The sequence below is a fragment of the Gossypium hirsutum genome, chromosome D08 (assembly GCF_007990345.1).
Source record: "Gossypium hirsutum isolate 1008001.06 chromosome D08, Gossypium_hirsutum_v2.1, whole genome shotgun sequence".
Classification (NCBI taxonomy): Eukaryota; Viridiplantae; Streptophyta; class Magnoliopsida; order Malvales; family Malvaceae; genus Gossypium; species Gossypium hirsutum.
In genome coordinates this window covers 51,669,085-51,687,380 of record NC_053444.1, presented here as the reverse complement: position 1 = coordinate 51,687,380, position 18,296 = coordinate 51,669,085, and the positions used below count along the sequence as shown (strand labels likewise).

At 34.8% G+C, this 18,296-nt stretch overlaps 2 protein-coding genes across 4 annotated transcripts; both read left to right on the top strand.

Moving 5' to 3' along the window:
• Nucleotides 1-7,406: 7,406 nt before the first annotated feature.
• On the top strand, nt 7,407-11,290 carry LOC107900844 (probable tRNA N6-adenosine threonylcarbamoyltransferase, mitochondrial). Its single transcript, XM_016826579.2, has 13 exons — nt 7,407-7,873; nt 7,991-8,035; nt 8,138-8,212; nt 8,300-8,396; nt 8,515-8,605; nt 8,745-8,794; nt 9,215-9,405; nt 9,538-9,623; nt 9,719-9,794; nt 9,903-9,986; nt 10,116-10,230; nt 10,454-10,542; nt 10,656-11,290. Exons 1-13 carry the CDS (start codon nt 7,586-7,588, stop codon nt 10,785-10,787), a joined length of 1,419 nt encoding a protein of 472 aa, XP_016682068.2. The 5' UTR covers nt 7,407-7,585; the 3' UTR covers nt 10,788-11,290.
• A 347-nt stretch (nt 11,291-11,637) lies between these two features.
• Nucleotides 11,638-14,397, top strand: LOC107899902 (DNA repair protein RAD51 homolog 3). 3 transcript variants are annotated; one of them, XM_041098331.1, is made up of 9 exons: nt 11,638-12,148; nt 12,421-12,519; nt 12,721-12,843; nt 12,937-12,970; nt 13,054-13,124; nt 13,211-13,437; nt 13,571-13,702; nt 13,895-13,961; nt 14,112-14,397. In XM_041098331.1, the coding sequence occupies exons 1-9, from the start codon at nt 12,037-12,039 to the stop codon at nt 14,285-14,287; spliced, it is 1,041 nt and encodes a 346-aa protein (XP_040954265.1). In that variant the 5' UTR covers nt 11,638-12,036; the 3' UTR covers nt 14,288-14,397. The 3 variants fall into 3 exon arrangements, with proteins under 3 accessions (XP_040954265.1, XP_040954266.1, XP_040954264.1); XM_041098332.1 differs by having other exon boundaries at nt 11,740-12,148; nt 12,694-12,843; nt 14,094-14,265; XM_041098330.1 differs by having other exon boundaries at nt 11,748-12,148; nt 12,694-12,843.
• The last annotated feature ends 3,899 nt before the right edge of the window (nt 14,398-18,296 follow it).

Here is an 18,296-nt window from a genome sequence, read left to right as displayed (position 1 = left end):
TATTACTAACTTTTTAAAAGATTGAGAAATAGCTAGTACAAATATTTTAAAAAATGTAATGAAATAATATAAAGTAATAAAATAATAAAATAAAAATATTTTTATTGAAAGTAATAAAAATTGGGAAAAAAATACGAGCAAATGGCAGGGATAAGGATTTTTTTCTTACAGCAAATAAAAAACCTGTTTTTAGTTTTTTTTTATTTTGGTAAATAAAAAATATATATAATATTTTGGTTTTTTTTAATATTTTATTTTTTTGTAATGTTTTATTATGGGTTTTATACAAAAATAATATAAAAAATAAAAAATTACCAAAATATTATAAATTTTTTTATTTACCGAAATATATATATTTTTTATTTACCAAAATATTATAAAAAATTTTTATTTACCGAAATATATTTTTTTTATTTACCAAAATATATATAATTTTGTTTATTTACCAAAATATATCAAAAAAAACTAAAAAAAATAAAAAACAAAAAAACACACTAAATTAATAAATTAAATTTGCACTAAATACACTAAATAATACGAGTAAATGGCAGGCATTATGTAAAATTAATTTTAAAAACACACTAAATTAATAAATTTAAAACATTATGTAAAATTATAAAATTAGAAATGAAGATATTTTTTAAAGTAATAAAATGCGGAGAAAAAAATACGAAAAAATTGCCGAAGTAAGAGTTTTTTACTAACTTTTTTTTCAACTTGCAGGCATCGCAAATGGCTTCATTGATTAGCACCAAAAGCCACATATCTGATGCGGTTAATAACACGGTATGATTTATTATTTATTAATCACGTGTTCTATTTATTTAAAAAGGATAGACGTACAAAGAAATAATGTTATCGTAAAATTTTTCTGTAATTTAACACTATCAGGAATCGTACCGAGTTTTAAGGGGCCGTGTGAGTGTTTTGAAGGATACTCCGGATGCACGGTTGATGCCATACTTAGAGCTAGCCGAATTTGGGTCCGTAGCACAGATCCGGTACCCCGTCTTGCGCTTTGATTTAATATCTGCGCTTGTGGAGCGGTGGCGCCCGGAGACCCACACTTTTCATTTTTCGTGCGGGGAGTGCACGGTGACCTTGGAGGATGTAGCGTTGCAGCTTAGGCTCCCAATTGAAGGGAGTCCCGTAACGGGATTATCTGCATTTACCGATCCGGATGCACTTTGCTATCAGCTTCTAAGAGACTCGCCAGGGAACGGTGAGTCATATTTTTCGGGCTTACAATTTACATGGCTGAAAGCCAAGTATGGAGAATTATCAGCGACAGCCACTGAAGGCGAGTTGATGTGCGTTGCTTGAGCGTACATAATGCATATCATAGGGGGAGAAATCATGCATGATGCAAACAACGATAAGGTGCATTTGATGTACTTGCCCCTGTTAGCTGACTTGTCCAGTGTTAGCTCCTATAGCTGGGGCTCAGCCGTGCTAACAGTCTTGTATCGAGAGCTTTGTCGGGCGACAGATCCGAAAGTTTGCGACATTGGCGGATGCCTCTCACTGCTGCAGTCCTGGGCGCTGTATCGGATGTCATTTTTGGCATCGGTTAGACACCAACCGTATGTTTATCCACTGCTGAGCAGGTGATAAAATATAACTTCTCATTATTTGTAGTCATAATATATTGACTAATGTTACCAACTCTAAACCCTATATTTGTTTTTTGTAGGTGGAGTGCTCGTCCGGGTATCGGAAAGTCGTACAATGTCTCGCTATACCGTCTCATGATTGAACAGTACGCCCGGAATGGGGTAAGATACTATTCTAATATTCATGACATCTTACTTTCTATATCGTACGCAGACGTAATGGCTAATTATAACCATGTTATTAATCATGCAGTTTATATGGACGTCGTACCGAACGCCAGAAATTACAGCCGTGGTACCCTCGTCTGCGTACGTACATTTGAACATATGGTGCACTAACGCACCAATTATAAATTTCAACATGGTCGAGTGGTATCACGGGGATCGGGTGCTACGGCAGTTTGGCTGCATCCAACCTATGCCGGATCCGCCGTGTGAGGTGGGAGAAGTTCACGGCAAGAATAAGAGAGGAAAATCGATGGTGGATTGGAGAATTAGGCACCGGAAATTTGTGGCGCTGTGGAACGATCGTTTTCGTCGAAGACCTCAGATGGTTATGGCTACCGACTCGCAACCATCATTAGAGTATATTCAATGGTACTATAGATGCGGGAAGCCATATTTATTTGGAGGCCAGTCGATTGTAATCCCCCAGCACATGCAGCGACAGGGGGATCGGCCACAGCGGCCCAGCATGATCCGAATCCCATGGCATATTATTCTCCGGAACCACCAGAGCCCGAGCAGGAGCCCCAGCCAGATCCGGAACAATCTGGATTTGTCGGTTCAGATAGCTATCATCCGGATTTCTCAGGCACTGACAATTTACCGAGCTTCTCAGGGCTAGAATATGCATACGACTTTGAACTATTCGGATCCAACTCGCCCGGCCCATATCCGCAGCAGCATTATGGGACTCCCTCAGGTGCATCAAGTTCGTCGCTGCCAAACGAGGGACCTGCTCAAAATGATTTCCTCCCTATTTTTACTACACCCTCACCTGCGCTAAATGATAATGCCGGTCATCGGGGGCACCCAGAACGTGACCGTCGACCTCCGAATAGGTATACCCCTAGGACTACACCATCGAACCATCAATTTTAGGGGTGTATAGGACATGTTTGTACATTAACACGTTTGTAATTTTTTGTATCAATTTAATTATTCTAATGTAATTATTCTAGTTTTAGTTATTGTGCTTATTGTTCAATTTCTTTTTACCAATTTAATTATTTTAAAGTTGCATTATATTAAAGCTTAATTTAAGGTTATATGCCTCTATTTTCGATATAATACTGATAATTCCAAACGCCATATACTATTTTATAACTTAATTTGGATACAATGTAATCATAATCATTTGTATATTTTTTTATCATTAAACATAAAAATTTTACAATATTAGGTCAATTACGACCCGATCCGGACGACTGTCCAACATGAAAGTTTCGGTTAGGGCATTTATTCCGACTATGACCACTTAACCTGCATATTCCACAACGCTTTCCATCAGACTTCTCCCTGATGTCCATTTCATTATGGATTCTGCTTGACTGCGGACGACCTCTCGGATTCCTCCGCAGCCCTCTATCTGGGAGAAGCTCGAAAGTCGTCAAAGGCACCTCCCATGTAGATAGGTCAGGCAAGACGGGGAACTCATTTTCCCAAACACGCAATGTGCGCTCCAGCGTGTACACATCATCGACATATTGTTCAGCATTGACGTTAACTTTAGCACACGCTGCCACGACATGTGCACAGGGATAATGAAGTGTTTCGAACCTTCTGCACTCGCACCGTCGATTCCGGAGATCAACTCCGTAGGACCTAGTTTGTATACCAGGTCGACGACTGATGCTCTCAGTAACTCGAAATGTTTCAAGTCGTTGTGAATATATTTCTACATTTATTGACTTCGCCAACCGATGATTTGCGACCATTGTATCCCTGACATGTTCGACAAACACGTGTCCCGCCTCAATCTGGTCGACTTGTTGCTGACCCATTCTTGGCATCAATGTAGCCAGCCTGTAGAAAGTAGCAGAAAATACAGATGCAATCGGAAGATGACATGTTTTTAACAAAACAGCGTTGATCCCTTCAACTAAGTTTGTGGTCATTTGGTCATAACGAAAGCCCTCGTCAAAACTTTGAGCCCATTGCCAGGGCTCCATTGTTCCCAACCATTGTCGAAAAGATGTGTTTGTCTGCCCCTCCATATCACTCTCAAGTTGGATCATTTTTTGCCGGAACATATGTGGCTCTAACTCGTACGCTGCATACGTATTAAGAAAAATATGTTATAGTAACTCGATAACATGAAACATTACAACTTATATTAAAAATATAAGGTTATCATTTACCCATTGCCACAACTTGTCTCTTCCAGTCTGCATTCTTGTAATCTTTGTGGAAGTTAGCCGCAATGTGACGGATGCAGTAAATGGATCTCCACGGTACACCGGAACGCTTGATTGCTGCAATTAAACCCTTCCCTCTATCGAAGATGATGCAAATGTTATCGTTGCTAATAACATACCTCCGTAGGTTTGTGAGGAAGAATTCCCAAGACTCCATGTTCTCTTTGTCTACGATAGCAAATGCTATCGGGAGCACGTTTCTGTTGCCGTCTTGAGCAACCGCAATAAGTAGGATCTGTGTATATTTTCCATACAGCCATGTCCCATCTACCTGCACAAGTGGCTTGCAGTGGGGAAATGCCCGCACACATGGATCAAATGTCTAGAACATCCGATGGAAAATCATTTTTTCTAACTGTAACTGGCCGTCCGGGCCGTAATATGGTCTTGTCTGCAACTCAATCATAGTCCCCGGTACATACTCCCGCATAGCAGCTATCCAACCTTGAAGCTCGTTATACGATGAATCGTAATCCCCATACAGTTGCTCCATCGCCATCTGTTTAGCAATCCATGCCTTCCGATATGAGACTCGATACTGGAATCGTGCTTGCATTTCGGCAATCAGTACCGAAACTTTAATGGTCGGCATGTCCTTCACCATTGGCATGATACACGTACAAATTGTTTTGGAATCAAGTTTTCCATGATCTTCTGTCATACGTGTTGATGTGCATGTATGAGGACCAACAAATTTTCGTATCTCCCACATCTGAGAACTTTTAATGAATGCAGCTCGCACCCGCCAATTGCAGCCTTCCACTGCCTTCCAACACTCCTCAACATATATTGTCGGAGTAGACACTGAGACTTTATAATCAACCGATATATTCATGCTGTACCGTTTGATGACATATACGCACTCTTCTTTACAACTGAATCTCTAGCCTGTGAATAACTCCTCATCATCAGATGTTACGGCCAGCTCGTGACGATGAACTAGTTCAGGGTACTCTGGAAACTCAGCTACATACGCTGCGTCGGGGTCTATGAATGACATGTGTGGCCCAGGATTATTGTGTATCAAAATATGCCGCATCTGCTCCCCGATCGAAGAATCTTTAATGTCTTCATCGTTAATATCGTCAGGTACATCGTCCACATCGGGATCACCGTCACTATCGACCTCTTCATCCCAATGATCGCCACCACCTTCTTCTTCGCAACCACATTCTTCTTCACCACCAACCATATCAATATCGGGTGTAATATTCAGGTCGATACCCATCCCACCCATAGTCGATTCACTATCAACGTATGATATTGGAGCCACCATACACGGTTCTTGAGCTCCGTGTTCTTCATCAGATGCATTGACATCTTCATTTTGCTCCATACCGGCTAACTCAGCAAATAAGTGAATCGGTGCATTCTTGTCACTCCCATTCCCACAGTAGAGATCGACCATTGTCTCAACGTCTTCGTTGTTTGCAAGTTCCATTTCGACGAATTTGACTGGATTTGTCGAAACTGGAAACTTGTAGAAAATTTTTACTATCCTTCTCCCACAACGTCGTAAAATTTTTGCATTAATCCTTGCCTTCATTTCATCAAAGGAGACATTTCTATTAAATCTCATTGCTATTTGTTGCTGACATTCAAATACACATCCAACACTTGTTGTCAAGATGACTCCGTCGAAATAAACGCATACAAAAAACTTAGCATCCATATTCAATATTTAATCTGTCAAAAAATAAACAAAATCTCGTAAAACATCTCGCATGGATAATAAATAACTTAAATAAAAAAAATTAATGTTTCGATATTCAATTTTATACATGAAAGCCATTTAACCACTAATCTTAATAACTAACACAATAATAATATATTTTATATACAAAATAATACTAACTAAAATTATTAATAACTAACTATAAAAATAATACTAGTTTTTTACTAACAATAATACTAAGTAACATCTTAATAATAATAATAATAATAATAATAATACTATAAAATTTTTATTTTTTTGTAATATTTTGGTAAAAAAACCTAACTAAAACTATAAATTTGAGTTTTATTGATTTTAATCTTAATAACTAAACTAAAACAAAAATAAATACAAATTATACAAAACAATAACAATAACATAATCAATTATTTTTAAAAAAATACCTTATTTTTCTCTTCTCTTTCTCTCTTTTTTTTCCGCAGCACCTCTTCTTTCTTCTCTTTTTCTTCTGATTTTTCTTGTTTCAGCTGGACAGAGTTCGTATTTATAACACGAGTAGTGCCGTCAACCTTGTTTCCTCCACTGGTGCCGCCAACAGGGAGTCCTCAACTGGTGCCGCCAACCCCCTCTCCTTGTTTGGTGCCGCCAACCTGCTTCCCTCCACCCAGGGAGTTGTCAAATCGGTCCAGTTTTTTTCCTGTTCTTTTATTTTTTTTTGTTTTTAGTTTTTTTATATATTTTGATAAATAAAAAAATTTATATATATTTTGGTAAATAAAAAAATTATAACATTTTGGTAATTTTTTATTTTTTTATATTATTTTTGTAAAAAACCCTAAAAATATCTCTTCAAAATTTTAATGATATTGTCTTGTAATAGATACATAGACATCTAAAATTTGGTACATACTTTCTATTAGGTTTAAGTTGATATTTAATACGATAATTAATCTATACAATGATATAATAAATATGATGGAATATTTCAAATATTTAAAGTAAAATATTTCAAATTTTGGGGTGAATTTAAAATCTCAATCATAAAATTGGTATGCTACAATTAGATTTGATCATGGGCCAGGTGAAGTACTTGCTCTTAAGATGGGAGACTTTGCGTAAAAATATAAGTTAAAAAAATGGGTTTGAAACAAAAGACAAATAAGCTTTTTTTGGCTTAGCTCAACCCGAATTTGTAAAAAGAAAATGTTGTTGTTTCTACTGTTTTGGTGTTGTTTTGCCACAGTTTTGTAATTATTTTGTTATTATATTGTTTGTATATTGTATAATTCTTATTTTATTGTTAATTTTACTATTATTTTAGAGGCATTTACTTGCTAAGTTGCACCTATCTAGTGTTATTTAAGCATAAATATTAAATATATTTAATTTATTTTCAATTTGTTGGGAAATATTTATTTTAATATTTTTAATCTATTTGATGTATTATATTTTTTAAACTTGTTTTATGCAAAAATAATAATATAAAAAGAATTAATACGTCTGAGTCGGATTGAACTCTAATTTTAACATTTTTATCCAAATTAGACTTAGACAAAATTTTATGCTTATTTTTCAAGTCGAGCCCGGACCTTAACAGTACCTGCTAATGATCACCCCTAGCTGCAATTAACTCTAGGAAATTATGTTAAAAAAACCCCCTTGAATATGTGTTTTACGAAAAATGAACCTAGGTGGGCCAACTGGGCTGGATTTTGGGTAAAGAACTCACTGGCCACAGGATCCGGATGGGCTTGTAGATAAAACGGTGGCGTTGTTACATAACGGCGGCGACCTCCTCGCTTCATTATTCATTCGTTCGTTCATAATCTCTTCTCCACTGGCTAACAGTCGTCTTTTAAGCTTCATGCCCTCTGAAAATGGTGTCTTCATTGTTAGCACTTCCTTCAACATTTTCCCGCCTAAATTTAGTACAAAAATCATCAATATTTATTCCCTTCACATTTAAAGCCCTCAGTTTACTGAAATTCCATAAGCAACCGCGATTAAGACCCTTCAATTATCGTCTCCTTCATTTTCCTTCTTCACTCAATTCGCCGGAAGCTCATTTTTCCACTTCAAGAAGACCCGTTTCATCCAAATCCTTCGATGTCGATTTGGTCGTTCTCGGCATCGAAACGAGTTGCGATGACACGGCAGCCGCTATCGTAAGCACCCTTTTCTTTTCCCGCTTTCCTCTTTCATTTTTTCCTTCATGGGTGTTCTCTATGTTTCAATGGGAAACTATCTTTGAGTAAAAAAAGGAAAATTTGGGTGAATGTTAGGTGAGAGGCAATGGCGAAATTCTGAGTCAAGTTGTGTCTTCTCAGGTAAGAACTTATTCCAATTAGCAGAAAAATTACCATCTTTATTTTCTTATGGCAGTGAAGTGAATACCTTTTCTTTTCACTTTAACTATTGGCCCTATGAAGGCAGATTTGCTAGCTCGATATGGAGGTGTTGCTCCTAAAATGGCTGAAGAAGCACATTCACAAGTCATTGATCAGGTATCATAGAAGTTTCTTTTATTTGTAAACAAATTATATCATTAATGTGATGCAAAAATAAAAATTTAAACTGATTATAAAGTGCAGGTTGTGCAAGATGCACTTGATAAAGCTAGCTTGACTGAAAGGGAACTATCTGCTGTTGCTGTTACTATTGGACCTGGTTTAAGTCTTTGCCTTCGAGGTAATTATTAATAATGGTTTTTTTTTTTAAAGCTGAACTTCGTTGTTAATCATTGTTTCAAACTGTGGTCAAAGTTACCCTTCCCTTTCGACCTATTTTTTATGCAATTTCTGTGCAGTTGGTGTGCAGAAAGCTAGGAGAGTTGCTGGCAGCTTCAATCTACCAATCATCAGTGTTCATCACATGGAGGCTCATGCTCTAGTGGCCAGGTATTGAAGCAATGACTATATATAGATTAGAATGAGGCATGCACCCCAGCACTTCTAAATAAGTAGCCTTCAGGTAAGACATGAGAAGAGAAGTCATATGTTGTTTATGAGTACCTGACATTGTTACTTCCTTATCTAGGCTGATAGAAAAGGAGCTGCAATTTCCTTTCCTGGCTCTGCTTATATCAGGTACATGCTTCTGGCATTGTAGCATTATGCCGCTTACACTCGTTGCATAAACATTTTTGCTTGTTAGCTAGCTAGTTAGTGAGACAGAGAGGAAGATTGAGAGATGCGTGCAGCGTGGTATTTCCATATAATGTGATCCATATTAAGGCTGTAATGTGGAACAACATCATGGGCAATAAAGTATTATTCTGCAACCCTTTGTGACATGGGGTAATTAAAGTTGTCATCTGCAGTTTTCCTCTTTGCATAAGTTACGGAATGCTGAAATTGCTTGGCTAATAACTCAAAATGGAAGTGCTTCCCCATCTGATTAAGCAATTTGGTGATTGACATGGAAGAAATAATAAATTTAGTTAAGCTACCTACTAAATTCCTGTTTGTGAGTTACAGTCATTGCTTGCTTGCTTGTTTTTCCTGTAGGTGGGCACAATCTATTAGTTCTTGCTCATGATCTTGGTCATTACACTCAACTTGGGACGACGATAGATGATGCAATTGGTGAGGCTTTTGACAAGACTGCAAAATGGCTTGGCCTTGATATGAGGAAGAGTGGTGGGCCAGCTGTTGAGCAACTTGCTCAGGAGGGTGATGCAGAATCAGTTAGATTCTCAGTAGGTTTTTCTTTTAGAGCTGTATTGACCTTTTCTAGAATGTATATTTGATGGTTCTGTTGTTTTTTATGTATGGTTTTGACCATTTCATTTAGTTCTGAGTTTCACATTTGCACTTCATTTTCTTTTCAGATTCCAATGAAACAGCATAAAGATTGCAATTTCTCATATGCCGGTCTAAAGACCCAAGTGAAACTAGCAATTGCATCCAGAAATATGTATGAAAACCTTACCGATATCTATTATAATTTATTATCAACTCTTCCTCCTTTTATCTATCATGGTAATTCTGCTAGATCCCCATTTGTTGTAGTGATGCCAAGGTTCCCCTTTCTTGTGCAAGTAGCCTAGACAGAAGTTCCCGAGCTGATATTGCTGCCTCTTTTCAGGTTACTTCATTTTCCCTTCTTCTTCGTACCACAATCTTAATTCTATATCTATTCATTAATTTTAAATTATATTTATTGATATATGAGACCTTAAAATCTGTACCCCAGCGAGTTGCTGTGTTGCATCTAGAAGAAAGGTGTGAACGAGCAGTTGAATGGGCATTGAAGATTGAACCTTCCATAAAGCATCTGGTGATGTAAATTATATGTAATACATATGTGTATTAATCTTATTTACTACTGATAGTTCTGAGTGCTTCTTATAGTTAATCTGCCACATACTGGTGTATGCTGACCTTGTTCTCATGTTGCTTCTTGCAGGTAGTATCTGGAGGTGTGGCATCAAATCAATACGTTAGGGCTCGATTGGATCAGGTTGTTCAGAAGTACAGTCTGCAGCTTGTCTGTCCGCCCCCCAACCTTTGCACTGACAATGGTAAGTTCCATTTCTGTAATTTTTAGTCAACTTATAAGTTTATGCATGTGTCTATATTCTTGTATGCATGTATGTATGCATAGAAAGATAAAAATATAGAATGTTCAAATGCTCTAGAGTATTAGGATAAACTCCTAAACCCAATGTTTAGACCTTGGGGAATTAACTAGATATTATAGATAAAAAAGTAGACAAGTAATGCCGTAATTTTTGTATGAAATAGGCGTGATGATTGCTTGGACTGGCATTGAGAACTTTCGTGTTGGAAGATATGATCCTCCACCACCTGCCAATGATCCAGACGATTTCATGGTACGTCGGAAATATCTTATGACATGACTCTGTTTGCTTTATAAGTTGTGCATGGTTATAGGCAAAAATAAGCTAAAGTTCACTTGAATTTTCACATGTTTGCGTTGCACTAGTATGATTTGCGGCCAAGGTGGCCATTAGGGGAGGAATATGCCGAAGGCAGGAGTGAGGCTCGCTCATTAAGAAGGGCTCGGGTTCATCCATCGCTTACATCTCTTGTACAAGCCTCACTGCAACAACAATGATACAAGAGTGTGCATATACCCAAAATGCACCCAGAGCTTATATCTCTATTCAGACTTCATAGATCCTCGACTGGTCTAAATTCAACATCGTGATGATCCTTCAGCTTTAACTATCTGATGGTTAATTGAGGTTGCTCGTTACAATGGCACGATTCAGAATACGAATATGTTCAAACCCATTGGAGAGCTGCATGATGCTTTCAATACTCTCTGTAAAGCCTTTTGTTTCATCAATTAACCATGTAATTCTAAATTGAAGAAAGGAATGTAACAGATAGACAAGAAAGATGGAAAAGATAAAGATATATTTCCTTTTAAGTTAGGGAAGAAGCATGCTAGTTCTCAAGAGTCAAATAAAAAACCAAGCAGCCCATCCACATTTGGATTATTTCGGGATTAAGTCAACTTTAGGTTGGTATTGTTTTGAGTTTGGTCATTGAAATTCGAGTTTTTGAGTCGAATCATTGCATATTTATATAATTTTGGATTTTAAGTTTTGGTCATATTGAGTTAGTTGCTTAGGTTTTATGGGTATGAATCGTTTTGAATTTGGACCATTTTGGGTTTAGATCAAATTGAGTTCAAGTTGTTAACTTTTTATGATTAAATTAAGTGGAGATAAGATTCAATTGGACTTTTCGTGATAAAATTAGACAACAACACAATCAAACAAAAAAACCTAACTGAAGAGTAGCATTTTCACATTAAAGTTGGACTCACAAAACATAATATCTCTAATATATAAAATAGAAAAATATGGAACCTACAAATATGTCCAGAACATAAAAGTGGGCATACACATGTACCACATTTAAATAATACATTAGTGCTTTAAAAAGGAATTTAGCGATGAGCATAGATATCTCCGTATAATATAGCATTTTCTTAGTTGTCGGTTTAGATAGCTTTTATTGTAGCTCTATATAATACAACTGACACTTTACTCAAAGTATAATGTAGGGTCTAGTCATAAATTGTCAATATCATACTTATAAATGATGAGCGAAATTTATCATCTTAAGAAATAAATATACAAATATTTAACTCATTTTTATGTATGTTTTATGATCTGAACCGGCCTTCTCTCGAAACCAACCCTTATACTTGACCCTACTTGAAAGCGTTTTAGCCCTATTTGAGCCTTTTGAAACAACCCATAATAAGTCAAGGTGTTTTTTGAGCATTTAGCCCAGAGAAAAGCTACGCCGAAGTTTTATTGGGCGCCAAGGCAACCCCAAGGAAGCTAGAGATGGAAATATGGAGGCTACCAATCTCAGCATCGCAAAGAGGGAAGCTAATCTCAGCTGGCTACACTTCCCTCTCTTCTCTTTCTTCCATCTCTTCCTCTGACCTTGCTCGAGGTGATTAGCTCTTTGCTTTTTTTTTCTTTTGCATCACGCGATCCTGCGGTCCTTGTATTTGCTAATGCAAGCCTACCAACTGTTTGTTTTTAATACCAAACGAACTTGAATTACTTCCCAAACACCAAGGGTTCTTACATTTAAGCCCCCACTCCCCAATTTATCTTTCATCCCAACCCTCAATCCTGACAGAAGTCTGTTTTGTGTGTGAATTAGTGTATTCCCTCTTCAGAGTTTCATGTTTCTAACGCTGTTTATCTTTTTTTATACAGAATTAAAAGTTTCCGAAAGTGAAGCTATGAATATTCTGAAGGTTGCATCACATAGTAGGGGGTCGGAAACCTCGAATGCAAGTTGTTCAATCGTTGAGGGTATTTATCGTTTCTCTTCTATTATAGAGTTTTCGTGCAGGCAAGCTTCACTTTATTTGGTGAAGTTCAACTTATCGCGTTCCTTTCAGAATGATGTTGATTGAAATTTAGTACTTTCCCTCGTGCATTCCTGCTTTTCTCCAATGCCTATATTGCCAGTTTAACTTCTTATAGTTTTGGACACGTTCCAATGGTGGGCAGGTGCACAAAGTGCCTGGGATATGCTCCATGATGAGGAATCATTGATGCACATAACTACGTCCTCTGCGGATCTAGATAACATCTTGGGTGGTGGAATACATTGCAAAGAAGTTACTGAAATCGGTTGGTCATCACTGTCACTGATTGTTAATTCTGTTCTGAAGTATAAATTGACAACTGCTTTTGGTAGTGAAAGTATTATCTTTATGTTGATAGGTGGAGTCCCAGGCATTGGTAAAACACAGCTGGGGTAGGAGTTGTTGCTTCTTATCAAGTTTTGCTAGCATGTTACATTCAGATTTATATTTGCTGTAATTCCGTCTCTATTGACAGGATTCAAGTAGCAGTTAATGTTCAAATTCCAAATGATTTTGGTGGTCTGGGTGGGAAGGCTATATATATCGGTAACTTTCATAAAAAACCACTGCAAGTTTTTCCACTGTTTACCATTGGATTTATGTTGCTAACAATGTGATCATATGATACTTAGATACGGAAGGCAGTTTTATGGTGGAGCGTGCTTTTCAAATTGCTGAAGCTTGCATAGAAGATATGTCAGAATATAACAGATTCTTGAGGAAGGATTTCCAAGAATGCAAAATCAAAATGCTGCCTCAGGATATCCTGGAAAACATATTTTATTTCCGCATTTGTAGTTATACAGAGCAAATTGCCCTGATAAATTATTTAGACAAGTTCCTTTCAGAACATAAAGATGTAGGTATAGTAGTTTTATGCCGGGTCATTTCCTTTTTTATTGGGGCTATATTTGTTCTGGGATTTTTTTTGGTAAACACTGCTGCTAATCACCTGCTCAGGTCATTAAATAGATATGTCATTATGGTCACAGGTGAAGGTGATTGTTGTGGATAGTGTTACCTTCCATTTCCGCCAAGATTTTGATGATATGGCCCTTAGGACCCGGGTCCTCAGTGGAATGGCTTTAAAGTTAATGAACCTGGCCAAAAGATTCAGCTTGGCGGTGAGATTAGTTTGTTCTTGTCGTAAAATTCATAGTTTTCAAATGCAATGATACATCTTTTCTTTTCTTTTCTTTTTTCTTTCTATTTTTATCATGCATGGTGTTTTAGTTTTTGTAATTCATTGGACGGTACATAACGATTTCACCTTTGCTTGTGTGCTTACTGATTTCTATTGTACCTCCTTTTGGCAGGTTGTTTTATTGAATCAGGTGACCACTAAGCATACAGAAGCCTCCTTTCAATTAGCTCTTGCACTAGGTAATATCAACCCCGATCACCTATACTTCTCGCTTAAACTTCTAGTTTCCTAGGTGTTATATAAATGCATAGTCACACACATATTGTTGTATGGTTGACCATTGCCATAGTTACAGTGCTTGACTTATGTAGTGTAACCATGCTGAGTAGGTGATAGCTGGTCGCATACTTGCACAAATCGGATAGTTTTGTACTGGAACGGTAATGAACGGTATGCATATATTGACAAGTCACCTTCTCTTCGATCAGCATCGGCAGCATATTCTGTTACAGCTAGGGGGATCAGGAATTCCTCCTCGAGCTGTAAACGGATCAAAATGATGTAAAATATAGATGAAACTAGAGAATACTGCACCTGGTTTTTCCATCGATAACAAACTGAGGGCCTTGCCTTGACTTGAAAATTGAGAAATGAGAAATCTGCTTTATAGTGAAATATTACAAACTTTTAGCCATATATATATGTATTCTACTAACTTTGGTCTTGTTTTTGCTTGTGTTACTAATCTTAGCTGTTCAGTGAAATTTTCTCAAGATCTTAAAAACATAAAAAACATGAATTTCAAGCAAGTTAGACTTCCCAACAACCTTCTTCCACATTTGCATTTTGATATTGCCGTCCTTTATTTATTTTGGTCCGATTAAAAGATTTCTGCTTTAACTTGAAGGTAGGTTTTCTTGAGAATTTAATTAGTTGGAAAGTGATTTCAACTTTTGGTATCTCAAGTTTTATTAACAGGTGGGAAAGTTACTTTCCCATATAGATTGGAAAGTTAAAAAAATATTAAGACAAAATTAATCATATTTTATATTGGTTTAGGGTATTAGTCTATTAATAAACATAAAAAATAATAATAATAAAATAAAAAATAAAAGCTATTGTCTTCTTCTTCCTCCTTGATTTTCTCTATTATTTAAACGGATTTTTTGCAAATTTTATTTTATTTTATGTGTATTTAATCATCTATTAAGTATTTGTTTACATATTATCTTTATTTCCTATTGTTTTTCTCTTTTTTTGGGTATATTGAAAATTCAATTTTATTATAATCTTTATTAATATTTATGAGCAAAAGGAAAAGAAAAATAAGGTTTAGGTTAGCTCACGATATAGGTTTAAATTATTTATAGTTTTGCTCACAGCAATATCTGGAATCAACTTTTATATATATTCTTAAGGGTTAGCCTTTAGTTAAAGTAAAGGTGATTTCAAGTATTTTTTAAATTTATTCCAAAATAAGTTTATATGTACTTAATTTTATACATGCATTATTATATCTAGAAATATATATGCAAGGCAAATTTGAAATAATTTTACTTTCACTTAAAATTATAATTTAAAAACAATCAATTAAATTTTATTATTAAATATTTAATCTAAATATTTTTTAAGAATAAAGTTTATTATAAAAATTAAATACATAAATATTATTATTTTTAATAAGGATAAATTCATAAATTTATATTCTTAAGAAAGTATTTAGTAAATAAAAATGTGATAATATGACTTTCTTAATATCTTAATCAATAACTTTAAATATATACCAAATATTATAAAATGAGATTTGGGGTAATCATAATTTGAGCCATGAGGGCTGCCTAATTTCCAAACGCAGCTACTGCGTGCGGCTTCATTTGTGGTTTACTGAACAATTTCTTTTTCCTTCTAACAATATGAACTTATAATTTCTCTTACTTTTACAATGTTGTTAACTACTCTGCTTAAAATACTTCTGTGAATTTCTTACCTTACCATGTTACATTTTTAACTCAATTTTTTAAAACAATCACATCAATTATTTTATATTTTTTAATTAATTAAATTTCAAATATATATATAATAACTACTTCATTAAAGTTTTTTTTTTCAAATTTAATAAATAAGAAATCAAAATTAAGAATTTTGATAATTAAAAGTCAAAATGTGACGAATTTAGTGGGAAGAGAATAATTTATTAAAGAAGTGGTGGTTTTAAGAAAAATTCACATAAACATTTTAATCAAAACAGTTAACCTCACTATCTATTTGTATTAACCATTATAAAAATACGTCAATTTAAAATATAAAAATTAATTCTAAAGTTGAGAATAACAGAGAGATTAAACTAATTGCTGTGTTAATTATTTTTATATGTTATACGATTTCTGGGTTAATCATTTGTCCTCTACATTGTGGTTATATATACATAAATTTGAAGATATTCATATTTTGATAATTTTCATTTTGGAGTGGGATTACTGGTTATCAGCACATGTACAACTTTAGGAGGAAAAATAATTTTGATGCAATGATTTGTATTTCAAATAATAATTATTTTTCGAATTTATTTCTTAGACAGCGAAAAAGAAATACGGCTTGATATAAAATTAAATGATTTAAATGAAGTAGTCAAAATCATCCTCACACCATTACCATCTCTATCTGTATTATTATACGTTACTTAAAAGGGTTGCGAAGTTGATGGTTGTATGTTACAGTATGCTGTGCTTCACCTCGCTGGCTACGACAGTGTCCCTTTCTTTCAATGAATCCACGAGTCTTTGTACTTATTTCCTAAATTCCTTCGTTCTTTCTTCATGTTGCCCTTGATGGTTTCTTTAATTGTTAAGTGATAAAAAATTAATAATAATAACGTTGATTCTTGTACGAAGGACTAAAATTTATGATTATTGCATTATCCTTTAGGAAGATGATTTGAAGAATTTCCGACAATGGGAAAGCTCCCGAGACTTGAAATTGTTAGATTTGTAAAATAATATTTAATATAAAATTAGAACTGTAAACTAGAATCTATCATGTCAAATCATCAAGAATAAAATTAAAAAACGGAAGCGTGCTTGAATCCATGAATTTCTTGAAGTTTTTTCCTATGTTAGGGATTTGATCTTTCAGATTCAAAGAATATTTACTCTTTCTTTCTAAGGATGGGATATTAGAAAAGATATCTTGTTGTGTAATTTGAGAACCATAACCCTAATATTTATAACCTTGGCATATTAGTTCTAATTCTTAATTAGCCCATCATTAATTAGAATTTGATTAGAACTCAATTACTAGAGTATTTACACATATTTGACCTATACTTTATTTAATAATTAAAACCCAATAAAACTTTAACCAAATTAGATCACTTTTAATTTGGGCTAACCTATCATGATAGTAAATAATAACATGCAATTACCCTTATTATATATGCGATGTCTATATTTTCTAACAATCTCCTACTTGGACCACATATATATATATTAATTACTCTATAATTACATATCATTATATAACCTTATGAGCTCAAAATTTTACTATCATATCCAAAAGGTATTCTGAACAATTTCGTACATTAATTATGTTAACATAGAACCAAGGCGACTTTCGTTACATATATCGTAACTAAATCCATCCTTAATCACGTATATTAACACAACCAAATGACATAGATCAAGTATGGATGTGTAGCATGGAAATTTTATGCAATATGATCTAAACATGTCTATTTCCAACTGGTCCTCCTTAGTGAGATCAAACCTTACCAAAATTAGAGTGTGAAAATCAAATAAACTTTATTTCTGTAGAAAATAAACTTAATATCTTTAAACTGAAATAACTAAAAATATGTCTATAACATAAAAGCATTTAAAAATGCAAACTCCCACTAAAACTAAATATCTTTTAAATGACATTACACCTATATGAACAGTGTGCTCTTATAACACTTTAGGTGTAGTTTCTTAGTAAGCGGATTCACAATCATGAAGTTTGTCCTAGTATGCTTTATAGGGACCCAGCCACTCTGAACTTTTACTTTAACAACCAGGAACTTAAAGTCTATATGTTTTAACTTTGATGTACTCTTGTTGCTATTGAAATAAAAGGTTGCAATTTGTTTTCACAATTTGCACCTTAGTGACAAAATATTGTATCCATATTCCATCAAAATCGGAGTTCTGTATACCTGATGATCTCTAACTGATTAGATCTCTGATATGTGAGCATGTAATCTTTTAGGATGTTGAGTTTTCCACAGTGAGAGGTGCGGGTTGTTATTCCCTTAGTGCAATGTCTGTGTTCATACAACCAAACACTATAAGTAAGTGCCTTTTTCATTCATTGAAATTAGTCCCATTAAGCATAAGTATAGAATTTATATTAGCAGATATTATTAACCAATGTCTATGTTCATACAACCAAACACTATAAGTAAGTGCCTTTTTCATTCATTGAAATTAGTTCCATTAAGCATAAGTATAGAATTTATATTAGTAGATATTATTAACCTTCATTTGGCCCGATCAATATTAACATAACTTAAGTTACATGCACACAACCTTTTATATTTT